Below are 17,499 nucleotides of genomic sequence, written 5' to 3' on the forward strand. Positions count from 1 at the left end.
ATTTTAAAGGTTTATTAAAAAATAACCAAAAGCCGGCTTAGTGGCGCAGTGGTAAAGACGATGGGACGGTCCTCCTACTGTTGCGATAGTCGCGGGTTTGTTTCCTGCTGGGGTATGGTCGTAAATTTATGTTTGTGATTGTTGAAAATCTGTGAATGTTCCAGGCAAGTCTGTAAAATCCGACAAGGATAATGATCCCAATCACGCCAGTAACCAGGCTGGGTAAGGCCAGATGTCTTCTGGGATGATTTTTAAAGATGGTCACTCGGCAGTCGGTAGGCTTAATGCTGAAGACCGTGGTTCGGAGCCCACGTTAAACTTTAGGCCAAGTCCAGATAAACCCATAGTTGATAAAAGGAGACTTTAAAATATATATAAAAAAAATTAAAAGATCTTCTATAATGTTTACGAAATATGTTTTATTTTTTACGAAAAAATATCGAAAAGTTTCAGCTAACAAAAATATTGATACATTGGTCAAAAATATCAGCCGAACGTATTAATATATTAATGTATTTTCGGCATCCTTACACTACCCCACTACTCTACTACACTACTAGTTCTAGTAGTTATTTAAAATTATTAATAAATATTATATTTTAGTCTAAATAAATCTATAATAAAATATATAATTACAACAGTAATGCGTAATACTTATAATATTGCATATATTTGTAGCCCAATCATACAAAAACTCATTAGCTACAACTAATACCCAATAAAGGTCAACATTTACGACATAACCGATTCAAAACAAAAACACGTATACACAAAAAAAATAGAATTAGATGGCGATAAATCCAAACGCATATTATTTGTTTAAATTCTGTTGGCAAAATATTATTGAGTTATTTTGGTTTAGTTGTACATAAGCCAACTTTTATTTTAAAATAGATTATTATGACTGTTATAACGTTTACGTCGCTTGGTGGTACGTGTCGAATACCCGCTTAGTTCACTCTTTAGTTTGCCGCTGATCTATGTTGTGCAGTTCCATACCCATCCTTTAAGATCCTCTCAACTATGGCCTTTATGATACCGGTTGTGAAAAACGAATGGGACATTTACAAATCAAACAAGCCGAGAAAAGTGTCGGAATCTAATTCGGTGAATTCGACGACGAACAGCCGGTCGAGAAAAATATCAGAGTGTACATCAGGATCATTGAGTAGCTCCAGCCGGCCCAAATCTATTCTCAAGTACCAGTCGGTGCCCGACAGAATCTCGTCCACATCAAACTTCAGACGGCGGACAAGCTCGGAATGTACGAATTCCAAGACAAAAACTAATCCCGAAAACGTCGAACTCAAACGATCACAGAGCTGGCTGGCCAAGTTGAAAAAATTCATGAAGAATAAAAGTGACGATGAAAGGACTAAATCGTAAACGTAAGCGTAAATGTGACCCCTTCAATGAAGGAATGGTTATATATCTGTGATTTTGTGAAGTGTTTTACTTCTTTTTTATATATACTGTTAAAAGATTCACTATAAATAAAATATCTTGTTCAACGACATGTTTTGTTTACTTAATCCTAGTGTATTAATGTTGAGCTATATTGTTTTAGCAAATTCGAAAAAATTGGTACCATATGTTTTATTTGAAGCGTTTCTCATCAGCATTAGCTCTGACTTTTTCACATATTTCAGTCAAAACATGGATTCAGCGTTGAAAAAATTCCTCATCTTTTGAGTACGAGCTTATGAGACATCCATTGAAATAAATGAGAGTTCCTTTCCATTTAAACAATCTCGTGTAAATTTGTATATGACAAATGTGACAAGGTTTTTATTCCAAATTACATGATCGCATCTCTAATTCTTATAACGATAGTATATATTCAATACTTACGTCCACCACGTTATTTTATATTTGACTCCATCCTCAACCATTCCTTTTTGAAACACTTTAACGGCAGTTTAATGATTTTAATGCCTAACTTTGCAATATGTATTATTACAAACTTTAAACTATTTCAATTTAATTATTATTTTCAATTAAATTATTAGTTCAATTTAATAATTGGTTAAATTTAAATGTTTATGTTACTTAACAACATTATCAACTGACCGGATTTGCCATTTATTATAGACCAAACTATATGCTACCCTGAAGGATACTGCCAAACTACAAGCCTGAAAATGTTTCGGAATTGGCTAATTGGCTCTAATTTTTAGAGCTACAAGTGTTACGTCATATGACATAGGACCACGTGGTCCTTTTCAAGTGTTTTGCATTTAAAAGGTTTCAAGCGTAGGTTATGCTGTATTATTATTGAAAATGCAAGTGCTTATAGAAAGTGAAATAAACCTATAAATAATAAAAAAACGTCATGTTTCATCGGCAAAGTTAGTCAAATCAAATAAATAAAACAGAAATTCCCCTCAAATCACGTTTACACATACCGAAAATTTAATAAGAAAATAGACAATATTCATTCTACTTCGCTAATATTTCAAGGTTATGTTGTCAAAAGATATAAAATCTTACTATAATATGTCTCACGTTAATATGTCTTACTAAATCAAACAGTTTTATTCTACATATCTGATAAATAATACTTGTTTGTACATCTAAAATTATTAATAAACGTTAACCACTAAAATAATTATCTAATTTCGAAAATAGAAATTCACATCAGTTATATATCTATATATAGATATATTTATAACATTATACCCAGTTCAAAAATAAAGAGAATTTAGCATTATATATAATTTATACATTATTTTTTATTAATTTATACATTATATTCTAACAAGGAAATTAAGTAATGGAACTTCACTAATACTTCAATGTTATGTCGACGACGGACACTAAAATATATTTTAAACCAGCTATTTTCACCCTACTTATTTGGCAATGAAATTAAAAATTAACTTGATTGAAAATGTTTATGTTTATTTATAATAAACCGAAAAATTCCGAAGGTAATTTACAACTTTCTTTGAAATTTTCAGCCAGCATTGCATTTAAATACGTCCAAGCATCAATAAATTTATCATAAAAAGAAAATCATTATTTTAAATTTTATTGACAACATTTCGTGAATCTAAATTGAAAATGCAATTAATGCATCTACATGATTTTCATGCCTAACTTTGCAATATGTATTATTACAAATTTTAAATTAGTTCTATTTAATTATTAGTTCAATTTAATAAATGGTTAAATTTAAATGTTTATGTTACTTAACAATATTATTAACTCACGGGCTTTGCCATTTAATATGGACCAAACTATATGCTACCCTGAAGGATACTGCCAAACTACAAGCCTGAAAATGTTTCGGAATTAGCTAATTGGCTCTAATTTTTAGAGCTACAAGTGTTACGTCATATGACATCGGAAAACGTGTTCCTTTTCAAGTGTTTTGCATTTAAAAGGTTTCAAGCATAGGTTATGCTGTATTATTATTGAAAATGCAAGTGTTTATAGAAAGTGAAATAAATCTATAAATATTAAAAAAAACTTCATGTTTCATCGGCAAAGTTCATCAAATCAAATAAATAAAACAGAAATTCCCCTCAAATCACGTTTACACATACCGAAAATTTAGTAAGAAAATAGACAATATTCATTCTACTTCCCTAATATTTCAAGGTCATTTTGTCTTACTAAATCAAACAGTTTTATTTTACATATCTGATAAATAATACTTATTTGTACATCTAAAATTATTAATAAACGTTAACCACTAAATTAATTATCTAATTTCGAACATAGAAATTCATATCAGTTATATATCTATATATAGATATATTTATAACACTATACCCAGTTCAAAAATAAAGAAAATTTAGCATTATATATAATTTATACATTATTTTTTATTAATTTATATATTATATTCTAACAAGGAAATTAAGTTATGCAACTTCACTAATACTTCAATGTTATATCGACGACGGACACTAAAATATATTTTAAATCAGTTAGTTTCACCCTACTTATCTGGCAATGAAATTAAAAATTAACTTGATTGAAAACGTTTATGTTTATTTATAATAAACCGAAAAATTCCGAAAGTAATTTACAGCTTTCTTTGATATTTTCAGCCAATATTGCATTTAAATAGGCCCAAGCATTAATCATTTTATCATAAAAAGAAAATCATAATTTTAAACTTTATTGACAACATTTCGTGAATCTAAATTGAAAATGCAGTTAAATCAATAAATATTAAAGATTATATATAATTTACAATTACTTTTAGTTCATATTTATTCTTTTTATACAGATTATTATACAGAAATATGAATCGAGTGAAAGACTCAATTTACAATTTATGTAATAAATTAATGGAAGTAACAGTGTAACAATGGTAATTGAAACATAATAATACTGAGAATTTTATCATTAATAACTTGAAACTCTTGGAAACATATATTTTATCAAATAGTTCATCGCTAGAAATACCAAACCCCTAGTCCCAGAATTAAATGGTTTTATTAGACGGTAAAATAATCTATCAAGTTTCTGCAGCTGGATATCTACCGTTAAGATTTGTCCCTAATTTAACATTTGCCAATGAAAATGGATATAGACCCTTTTCCTTATTAAAAGCCGTCCTTCTTCCTCTCATTACAAGAAGATATATAATTTATAAAGTATTTTCAGAATAAAAAATCAGTACGTCTCTAATATAATACATTCATAACAATATATGCAAAATAAAGAAGAATCTTTAATTATACTGGAACAAAATTTCTACTACATCGATATACAGAACTAATGGTATTCTACACATCATGAATTGGCTATTTTTGTTCATTTAACGCTCTATTTTTATTTGGTGGCCATAGACAACACGAAGCTAAAACATCACTATTATTTAAAACAAAATTAACTCTCTCTAATAGTAATTATTGCTCTTGTTTCGACGCAATTTTAGTTTTTTATATTTAAAGAACTTGTTTCGGATAATGGGGTTTCAAGTACCGAGGCTAGATGGAGCCTGTCAGAAGTTATACCTTATGACACCTATAACCATAAACATTAAGAAGGCCCAAAATCGTGGAATTTTCGAAGATTCCTTAATAGTCCGAAACGCAGGTGTTCTATCAGCAGCCTGGTCACCACCAAGAACCCGAGGGAGGAGCTTCAGTGATAAAACACGGTGCATCGACAACGAGAAGCAGCGTTAAGAAAACATTGATTAAAGAGTTAACAAGAAAGAAGTGTTAAAGGGATTTTTGATAAGAATATGCAGTAGCAACTAAGACGTATATCAGAGTTACACAGAATTAAGTTGAAAGAATTGATAAGATTATGTATCAGAATTACTAAATAATTACAGAGTTGATAAGAAAGAATTATTGAAGAATTGAACCAGAAGACCAAAAGCAGTAGAATGTCGAAAAACAAAATAAGTATCGAGAATTAATCAAGAATCAAGAGCAATAGAATTCCACGTCATTACGAGAATTACCCAAAACCAGGAATATGACTAGTAAGTCCATCGTTTCCATCTAATTCATAATTATTTTCACCATAACGTACTGATTAATATATATTTTATTTTAAGTGTATATATTTTTTTTATTATTAATCAAAATAAACAACTCGTCTTTGAGTATTAATTTACACAAATAAGAGAGAAAATTAAGTGTATTTAATTTACAACCTTGCTTTCTCTCCAACATCTCAACAGCTCTAGTAAGGTAAAGTCATAAAAAGGAAATAAAATATAATTATTAATTTATTATTAATTTAATTAATATCGATACCTAAAGTGTCTTTAGGCAGTTAAATGTTGTCTAAGAAATTATTTAAAAGAATTGTAGCTTGGATTACAAACTTATTTGGGTCCAACAAGAATTAACAATAAATAATTTAATAAATCCAATTTCCATTTACCAATCGCTGTTTAAACGAAACTACATCGAGTCATTTTTAAAACGTGTAATTACAAGCTGTCAAAAATGGATGTATTGAGAGGATGATCGTGGTCAAACGTCAGAACAACTTCACAAAATACAGAAAAGCCTTCATTGGCGACAAGGAAAGTAATGTGATTTTATGGCGGCGAATTTATGATTTTAGGAAAAAGAGGCAAAATTCAATCAATTTATTGATTAATATTTGAATGATAGGGTGGGGCAACAGTCCCGCTATCATTTTGATTTGACACTAAGGTGGAGCAAAAGTGCAGCTACTATTTTAATTGTGCGCCATCTTGGTTATGTGACGTTTAGCTCAGTTTCCCTTTAACCATTGTGTTGCGCAGAGGTTCAAATTTTATTATGGATAAATATACGCCACAAGAACGAGCAGAAATAGTGACAATATTTATTGAAAATAATTGTTTCATTATTGCCATTCAGCAAAGATATAGGCAATCAAAATGGTAGCGGGACTTTTACCCCACGTTGTATATATATATATATAAATTTATTAGTAAAGACCATGGAAAAAGTCCAACGTAACTTATAACCTCACCCATAATATTAAAAGTTAACTATAATCTTTTTATTGCGTATGTATAAAAATAATCAGTTTAAATCTATAGATAAACCTTAATTTTAGTATCACGTAGACTTCAAACAAAAAAAAAGTATTTTTACTTTCAGTATTAATGGTTCTACCAAGAAATTGTTGTATAAGCTTTAATAAAACTTTAATATATCAATTACTTCCTTTGATTCCTTCAAATCTCGATCTGTAAATTAAAAAAATATATGTCAAGCACACCAATATGTCTTCTTTTAATATCTGTTTAGTCTTAAAATGATTTTAAAAAAAATTCCCGGAGATAATGATAATTTTAAAACTGATTCGTAAGGAAATTTAAATTGTGCTAACAGCTAATCATCAGCACGAATTTTTGACCGAGTAAATATTCAAATAGTAACACCCATGCTGATAAATCCATGATGCACGGTAAACGAGCCTACTGCTCTGCATCAGAATGGACAATGACTGTCACTCTCACATCTAGGATATTATACATCCGAAAATCAGGTAAAAGGCGCCTCCTGCCACTTTGACTCTAGATAATAAGTTAGGATAAGATCGCAGACCAAGTCACGGTAAAAATGACCAAGGCCAACATTAATACTCATATTTAGCGTCTAATTATTATATGAAAACTATTTGACATACATTATAGTTACGTAAACTAACAAGGCTTCCATGCTTCTTCCGCGATATATAATTCGCATTGCAAATTCCTTTGGCTTGAGAACAAATAAAAACGGTAGAGTATTAACAACTGAAGGATTACCTGTTAATGTAAATCTATCCGGTTAGAGTACAGATATGCTTGTATTTGAGCTCTATAATAAAGGAAAAAAAAGTTTCATATACGACCGCACTAAAAGAGTAAATTAACGATTTTAGAAAAAACTTGTTAGTTGAGTTTTAACTAAACTTTGATTTCTCAAGTCTCAATAAATCGAAGTCCAAGTACATCATTAAATAATCTTTAAACGTATTCGAAAAAAAATTCCGATCTAAAACTGTTATTTTTGAAACTAGTTGCAAACGAAATTTAAAATATATTAATAGATAATCAGTTCTTAGCGGTCCAAATTATTGACGGAGTGTTACCGCTAGGTTTGCTTAATCTGCTATTGCCCAATTCTTCTTCACTTATTAGCTTACTAAATTAAGTAAATCCTCCAGTTCTATATCTAGATAACTTATCAAAACATATCGAAGAAAAAAAAAGACGTCAGAGCAACAATTATGTAGAGAGGTACAGTTTTAACTTTAACTATAATTAAAAAACCTTGTAGAAAAACTAATCAACAAAATTTAAAGTACCCAAAACGGCAAAAGAGACGTAAAAAGAAAACAAAGAGCAAAGGTCTAAGAAATAGGCTACTTCGGCAGATCAAATGATACTTTGTTGACAAAGATACAAATACCGGCGAGATATATCAGGATGATGATATCTCTTAGATAATAGATGTCTAATATACAGTAAAATCGGAAGTAACAATGAAATATGGGACTAGCGTACTTCAGGGATTACGTGAGCTCTCGAGGACTGCATTAGGTAGGATCATGGTTATATGCAATATGTATGTGTTAAATTTTGTTTGATCCGAATTACCCACATGTTGGACCTACCTTGCATGCCAACAGAAATAAATCTGATTTTACTCATTATATAAAACATGTATTAAATCTTCAGCTAAATACCTCGGAATTTATCTAGATGGTAGGTTAAACTACAAAACATATCACACAAAAAACAGAGCATATTAGACTCAAAATCAAGCAACTATACTGGTTAGTCGGAAGATTCCCTCAACTTGATCTAAAATCAAAGAGACTGGTTTATCAGTCAATCATAAAGCCTGTTTGGACCTATAGTGCAAATATGGGGTTGCACTAAAACATCAAACCAACTAGTAATCTAACGCACCCAAAACAAAGTTCAACGATTAATTACCAATGTTTATCATTACGTAACCAACGAAGAGCTGCACCATGACCTCGGACTCAAATGGATACACGAAGTGATCCAAGATGTCGCCCTAAATGAAATAAGGTCGCTAAATCACACCAAGGTCGAAGCAATACAATTACTGGGCAACACGCAGGAAATCAGAAGAGTGAAGCGAACCAAACCACTCGAATTAGTGTAAAAGTGTATTTTTAAGTTTAGCTTAAGTAGATTAGTTTTATTCTAATTTAGGAAATACATACTGATGAATTAATCCCATACACACCTTGCTTGTATATTAATGCAAGTAAAACAGAATAACAGCAATAAATTAATTTGAAAATTAAGATTGTACTTAGCATATCAAATGTAAGATATAATTAATTTTAAAAAAATTTATGATATCTTATTATTTACTTCATTTACCATGCAGTGCTGGGGACGTTAGATATCACTTGAATAGCGGCGAAGAAAAAACAAATAAAGATGCACCGAAATTAACAACGATTTTGAGAATACTGTTATTAAATAATTGACATGTGCTTATATTTCATTATCAATCGAAATGTATTTTTCTTGTTTTAACCACACTAAGCCATAGTAGTGTGTAACTGGGTACTATTAGAAGACCCTGTCAATATCTACGGTCAGTTCAAATGGTTATTTACAAGCAGCACATGGCTTGAATCAGTAATATCGCATTAGAATTTAAAAATCTCATTCCTTTTATTGGAAACCCTAACGTTTATTTATCCCGTTTAAACTAGAGTAATAGTAATATTTAACAATATCAATAATTCACAAGAGCCTTATACTCCATAATTCCTGAGAATGGGTTATTGTAAGTTGATCTACCAAAACCTTCTAAAGGAGAATACAAGCCCTACTTGGGATATTCTTGACTGAGCCTTGAAAACATTGAAACAATTCACATAAACATGGTATACGTGCAACTTTGCAAGTCTGTCTGTTACTTTATTTTTACCTCTAGTAGTCACGTTTGTCTTTTATTTATTTATATAATAAAATCTTTACTTAGCAAAATAATTACTGCACTACCTGCTCCAATGTGTGTAATGACTTAATCCAACAATAAAGAGTTTTTTATATTTCATGATCTGTTTTGCTCCTAGAAGACGTTAATGTTTGTCTATCTCTAATTTGTTTACTTGCATAGAGGTCATATAAAAATATTTAAAAAATTCATAAAAAAATGATTACTTATTCAAGTTATAATTGCTCAAGATACTCATACGAAAAAAAATTATGATCCTGATTAGGAGTAGCTGGCACAATGTCTCGTAGGTACCTAAGATAGGTTGTTGATAGGTATTTCCGTATACAAAAAGCTAATTGTCTTTAGCAATTAATATAGCATTTTCGATAAAAAAAAACTTAATCTAGAAAAATTATGATGATCAGCGTCGGATTTACCCAATGACAAAATATATTTCGTATTCCCACATTAAACACATTAAATGTGAGAAATAATTGTGGCAATGAATACATTTGACAGGATGTTAGGTGCCAAGTGTCGGCGCCTTAATATCTGATTATATTTATAGACCAAAAAACGGTATTAAATAATTGTCATGTTTATGTTTTCGGTGTAGGTAAAATTATCCCAGTTTTTTTTGCATTATATCCACTCAATATTTATGAATTTGACCTTGAATAATACATTTTGATAACATTTCTACATAGTCGATTTTTAAATTGTCCAAATTACATACCTAGCAATTAATCATCAATAATAATAATAATATTTTTTAACGTAATTTATATTAATACGGTTATAAGTTTAATGCTAATGATTAAGGTTTGTTTATTCAAGTCGAAATGGTAATTCATTATGAAAAAATATTACTACCTTACATTCCAAGGTCTCAATGTATATCATCAATTATGAAATATAAGTAAGCCTTGATAATGCCTTTTAATACTTTATTTTAGTATATTGTATTAATGTATTTTTAAATTACTGGCGTCTCTGGCGAATCTCCACAGCTGTATGCCAGATGTTCACAAAAACTTAAGAAAAAAAAACATTTACTTTAAAAACTGATTTTTTTTTGATTTTTTATATTTTAAAGACTGCTTTTACCAACGGGGCTTATCTGGAATGGACCTACAAAAGATATCCGGTCTTATCCAGCCTGGTTACTGGCGTGACTAGGATCATTTTCCTTGTCGGATTTAACACTCTTACCTATCACAATCACAAACACAATTTACGACCATGCCTCAGCAGGATTCGAACCCGCGACTATCGCAACAGTAGGTGTACCGTTCTGTAGCCTTTACCACTGCGCCAATCAAGCCCAACTTATTATTTCCCCGGAATGCTACCAACTGCGCCAGTTATAATATGTGAAAAAGTTTTAATCACAAAAGCTAGTAATTTACTTTAAAAACTGATTTATTCAACTAAAGAAGAGGCGACTGGTTGAATGGCGTATATATAGATAAACAGTTGTTCAGATTTCCTCAAGTTACGCTGAGATTACGACTCTTATGCAGTCCAAATCGCATCCCGATATTCCTGGAAAACTCTTCAACAATTTTCGGCATTTAATGTCATCAGTTCTGTTTACCAATTATTAGTTAAATCATCCATGTACAATAAATGATTCAGTTTAACCAACAACGATAATGTGCTAATATTATGTAACTATAATATATGTAACAACATTGGAATCGACTTAAATGTATAAGCCACTCATATCGTACTGGAACCGAAGCCTTCATATAAACTATGTAGGCCATAAATACATTTCGCTGTTCATGACAGACTTGATAACTAATAACCGCATCAACTGTTAGTTGTTCCTTGCACCCCACTGCATCTTTTAAGCATACTTTCTGTTGGGTCGTGATAACTTCCTGAGTCGTAAGGTCTTTTGTGTTAAGATAAATAAACCGAACAAAGGTAACGCAGGCTTTGCCTGAATTGCATTTTTATCATTGTTATAACTTAGTCATTTAATCAAGTGACCTATTTTGATATAGATAAAACTGGTATGAGCTGTATCGGAGACTTGGAATTACTTTGATTGATCGACATGAGTTGTAAATTCAATTGAATATCGAGACAAGAAATAATATAATTAATCAAATAGAAGTAAAGAAATTAATCACCTACAAATTATTGTAAATATTTGATGGGATGAAGTAAAGGTTCGACAATGGAAAAAATTATAGAAGCTCACGATAAGTTCTGCAGGAATATTTATCGATTAAGTTAGTTGCAAATTGCAAAATTCTTTGATGCGACTTAATACAAGGTACCGTTCATCTATGGCATTTTATTTATCCCAACTAATTTTTTTCATCTTATATATTAAGAATTATTTTGTCAGCGTTTGTGACAGTTTCCTTTTCTTGCTTAATGGATCTTTTAAACGTTTTCTTTTATTTTATAAAACTTTTCTTAAGGATGAGATAACCAATATTAAAGTGGCAATACTTCTCTTTAGGTACCAATTTCACAACTCATCACTAATACAAATGTCAACAATTTTGTTTATAATTTTAGGGACTTTTTAATTTCATCATTCAATCTATTCAAACATTCTTAATTTCTTAATGTTTATTCTATTTCTCATACAGTATATGAAACTGAATATAAGATAGCCCAATATTAATTTCGCTTGCAGGAATCTGAAATCCTAAAGTTTGAACTCATCATGGCATAGATATTTTAATTTTTCTCTTTTACCATAGCTGCTACAGCTGTGCTTTTACTTGTTCACCTAGTGTCTACAGAAAAATTGTAAACTAATTCAAATCATATATATTATCTAAAGAATGTAATGACAATTCAAGATGTCCAAAAGCCAATTTTATTTTTTTCACAATAATAATTTCCTTTAGTTTCACGTACCTTTTTTGAGGACAGTATTCAAAGTTCTGTATTATTATTGTATCAATAACAAAAGCTTACTCAATAACCTTTGTCCTATGACATTTCACAAACTGATCTGAACTGAATGGAATAACGGTGCACCTTTTAATAAATAACCATCAATTTTGCATTGTTTAAAAAATTATTGTCACCTTCAAAGCTCTAACAAGTAAAATATAATGTATGGCTTATGTACATAATGATCAATATGGGCAATTTAATACAACCAATACAAAGCTGTAATGGCTCATTTTAACTAAAAGCAGTAAATTTATTCCTGAACGAATTTATAGACTTTTATGTTATAACTTTTTTAACTGGTCCTATTTATTCGACCAAAAGACCTATATTATTTTCGAGTCCATAAATTTGAGTTATGGAATGAAATAAAAATTTCAATTTATTACCGCGAAAACGATTTTGGTATATTTCGTTTTTTTTTCGTCAAATTTCCCGCAGGTTTGTTATTGTACATTTTATGTTTTATTTGAAGGTTTTTCGCGGTCTAAAAATCGATATATTGGTTGATTTAAATATTTTGGACATTGTCCATGTCAAATCAAAGGCATATTTAAAATAAATGTTAATATCGTAATGAATACATACCTAATTTACATTATCCCTGATATATAGAACATAACAAGTTTATATAAAAATAAAATTAATTAAGAATATTTTTGCATTATTTTTAACTGTATTATTACGATTAGTATAAAACACCCAGTAAAATCTTTATAAGTGGACACTTCCCGTAAAAAGAATGATTGTAGGCTGTACATCATAACTGACACAATGGCCGAGATTCCGGAGACATCAAAATGCTGTTCTCTTTTGAGTTCTGCAATCAACTTACTTATCAAGAAAAAAATACACTTAGAGTTGACAATCGTTCCGCAGTTACTGGAAGCATTCCTGGTCAGTGGATTGTTGGCACAATCATCGCATTTCAGGGTGTAAAACTATCAAGCGAACTTCAGTTGGAAAGGCTATTGATATTTTGGGATACCAAAACTTCGAACAACATTCTACACAAGGCATACAATGGAAATATGGATAAAATGATGGAATATACAAGATCATCAAACGCAAAATGGCTGACAAAGGTACAGTCAATATACACAAACAATTTTAGGTAAAATTGAAAAACACCTGGACAGGACAAAGACCACGTATATTCCCTTGATCGCTACTACAGGAAGAAGAAGCTATATAGCAGTGGAGAGGTCTGGTCTATAATTATAAAATATTTTTAACAAAAAATTAAACCGACTTCAAAAAATAAATAAGGAACTCATTAAAAAATAATCAAACTCTTAGATTTTGAACACAACAATAATTTTTAAAATAAAATATGTACATAACAACCATTGTAATAACTAAATAAAAATAATCACAAATCTTATTTAATCTATCTACTACATGTATTTCATATTCTATTATATATACACAATTTAGCTTAATATATACGTAAACCTATTTATCTATTTACAATATTATTTTAACTTCTACCAACTCACTACTTTGTAGTCGGTACCGAATACAAACAGTACATTTTTTTATATGTCACAAAATAATATTATTATTTTTGTATTGTTTTTCTTTGTATTGAAGTCGGTTGAAGTTTGTTAGAAATATTATATTTTTCTCTTTTTAGTGATAGATATTTATTCAGTAATTTACGCAGTAATTTGATTTAATATTACAATGGGTAGACCAAGTAAAGGTGCAGCCCGTATGATGAAAAATAGGAATAAAGAAACCATGATTGAAAATAAGGAGCGCTTAAGGCCCCAGGATCCTCTCCCTAGCCTAAGTGATTTGACAAATGATCTAACTAAACGACAACAAAAAGTTATCATCCCGGCCGAGAATCGAACCCGCGACCTCCGTTTGGGAGCTAAACGCTTTAACCATTGCACCATAGAATCACTTCAATACAACATTTCTACCTACGAGATGTTGTACGCTATAGTTGGTGCTTAAAAAGCAAACTGAATAGCTTTTGCACTAAACAACTTCCGATTTTCCTTCACATCAGCTCAGCAATAAAATTATACCCACATATCTGATTATTTTAGATAAAAATATGTGAAAACTTTGAACGTGCCTTTAAAATTTTAGCGTTTCCCTCGATTCCCCCCTTTTTCCCATCAGATACTAATTTGATTCTAATGGGACCACCTCGGAAGTGCACTCTTTCCAATAAAAAAATAATTTTGAAAATCGGCCCATAATTCAGGAAGAAATCGGCGAGCGTACATTAAATATATATATATACAGCCGAACATAGAATCTCCTCCATTTTCAAAGCCGGTTAAAAATAAAATTCGATCGTTTATTCATACTATATGTACAATCGTTCCAACGTATCGTCGCTTCACTCCATTACAATAAAACAATTTTCAAGTAAATTAAAAACATTTGTTTTAAAAACTATATGTTTCATAACTCATTATAAAGTTTATGTGGTTGGAATGTATGACTTAGATTTTATTGTTTCCTGCTTTTTAAAAAAAATTATTTCGAAAAAAATTAGAAAACATTCAATTCAAACAAAGTGCAGTTTTAAAATCATCATCAATCCAAATCATATAAAAGTTTAAGGGTATGTGTGGATAGTTCATCTGATATCACATCCCAATTATCAGATGCTTCTAAGTATTCTGACAATTTTTTCACACAGTATATATTGATCAAAATATTTTTAATTTTCCATAAATTTTTCACATCTTTATGGCAACATGGTCATATCATAACGAAACATCAATATACAATTACTTATCAACATTTGTACCAATCATTAACCTTCCTTTCTTAATATCTTAAAAGCATTTCCATATTATTATTTTAGAACCTACACTGACTGACACTGACATTATTTCTCCTCATGTATCAATATAACACTTTTAAATTAAACGCAACTTTTTAAAAATATATAAAGCTTAAATGATATTAATTAGGCATTAACTAAGACAAACTGCAATACAGCTCTGTTAAACAAATCTAAATCACCCCCTGCAATCACCCGCTATTGGTTTAGCAGTGTTCCAATCATCGATCCATTTTCGCATATCTTCAATATTTGGAAACCATCCATCAGGCTCAGGAAATAATGCTGCATCGATCTGATCAAGTGGTTGATAGAAGGTGCTATATCTGATGATTATATATGGGTAAAATAGGATATCTCCTTACATCTGCAACAGTGTAATGACTAGCGAATCCTACTCGGTATTGCTATCGAAATACATCTGCAGCAACAGTTTAATTTGATTTTAGTAGAGAACTGTCGTGGGCTAAGTTACGACTTTTTGCACTTGAGCTTATCATAGTGATTCACTTTTCATCGCATCAAGTCACAATATACCAGCCTTTTTTTCTTAATAAGTGATGAAACTACAATTCATGTAGTCTTCAAATATTTCATTCATCAACAGCTAAAGTGTGTAAATTTTCTTTGAGAATTTGCGTGAGCTTTTCGTCCAGTAAAACTTTCAATTCTTTATCTTAGAACTATTTTGGTGCACCCAAACACTGTTTTTAAATCACTGAAGTTAAAAACCGGCAAATAGGATATTTCGACAGCTAATGAATGTCATATATGCAATTTGATTATTCCATGACTAGCGTCTTCATACTACTACTTCATTCAAAAACATTAAATGGTGATCAACACATTAAACACTTATTTTATGTAGACAGAGATTTTATTATTATTTATTTAGAGATTTTATGCAGAGGGTTTTAGAGTTAACTTTGGTTTATGAGAATTAGGTTTTATTGTTTGTTGGTTAGGCCACTGTTGTCAGATCGATAATTGCATATGTCCAAAGTTCGCTACGGGTTTACATTGATATCGCTAATTAAAGCAAAAAGAAATTACAAAAATATAATAACTGTTAATAAACTTCAATTAATGTTGTAACCTTATATTGTTATTGTGATCCGATTAATATTGTACTGGTGGTAAGCAAAAATTGGCAAAAAAGATAGACATGAATAAAGTATATCCATCAAAATAGCGTAAATGTTTACATAGTTCCAATAAAGTTCACTGGAATCAGTCAATTGAAGTAAAAATAAATACAACATCTACCCCATTCACCTAAATAGCATCTATTAATTTATCATTGCTCTGACTTTATTAAATTTCAAGGATATTATATAAAAAACACTCCGCAAATCTATGTTTTTGTAATATATAATATGTAATAGTTATGCAACCCTATATACTGTAAAATAATCAATTATTTGGATTATGACTCACGGTAAAATATATGGAACTTGTTGACTGGTTAATTTCTAAGTATTATTTTATTTATTAATTATATATTGATAAATTAAACAAGAAATCTCAACTAATGTATTACACAGAAAATTAAACTTAAACTCTGTAGTATATTAATTTTATCTAATATATTAGAACAAACTAAAAATCTAATAAATAAAACAAATTTCTGCAACTACAACAAAAACAGGTTAAAGTCTAATTTTTTTTTTTATTTCTATACCATAAAATTAATTTAAAGGATTATTGTTGCAGATATAAAAATCGATCTCTTTATAAAATAAAAATGATTTTTTATTGTTCGGCAGGAACATTACGGAAGGACGGGCTCCGAAAGAGGACATCCTAAATGTCCATAATCTAGAAAAGACATTTTTAATGAAATTTTACGTCGAAAGCTCCAGATCGAAGTTTTCCAATTTCCGTTCCTTAAACAATGCCTACAAAATAAAATGAATAAAAGCCAAGCAAACATTTATTTAACGCTCGATGGTGAAGTTTAAAAACGAAATAGATATTATAAAACGACGGCATGAGTTTAAACAATAGATATATGAAGTTATTACTACAACGCTAAATTAATAACTGATTAGTATTTGTATTAATACTACTATTTGAACTACCAAATCACTTTTATAAAACTTATGTGTATATAGTTTATTCAGAGATGTGCATACGTCAACTAAATTTGTGACGTTAAAACATCGCAATGTTGTCGCATCAACTCTGAGTTTTAGTTCAGTTTGAGTTTGACATACAACAAAATTCTAATCTAAATTAAATAATGGAACAAAAATGTTATCAAATATAATTTATGTTAACATTATAATACATCCAAAACAACAGTTAATTATACAACCACAATAGTTTATAGGTTAGAGTTATCCTGTATACCTTTTATCACTATTGCTT

At 30.0% G+C, this 17,499-nt stretch overlaps 1 protein-coding gene across 1 annotated transcript; it reads left to right on the forward strand.

Moving 5' to 3' along the window:
* Window positions 1–857: 857 nt before the first annotated feature.
* LOC143190473 (uncharacterized) lies at window positions 858–1,514 on the forward strand. Its single transcript, XM_076394776.1, has one exon. The coding sequence runs from the start codon at window positions 1,024–1,026 to the stop codon at window positions 1,384–1,386; it is 363 nt and encodes a 120-aa protein (XP_076250891.1). The 5' UTR covers window positions 858–1,023; the 3' UTR covers window positions 1,387–1,514.
* The last annotated feature ends 15,985 nt before the right edge of the window (window positions 1,515–17,499 follow it).

The sequence above is a fragment of the Rhynchophorus ferrugineus genome, unplaced genomic scaffold, assembly GCF_030347505.1.
Source record: "Rhynchophorus ferrugineus isolate W39M unplaced genomic scaffold, kcgeb_rfMv2 rfM2, whole genome shotgun sequence".
Classification (NCBI taxonomy): Eukaryota; Metazoa; Arthropoda; class Insecta; order Coleoptera; family Curculionidae; genus Rhynchophorus; species Rhynchophorus ferrugineus.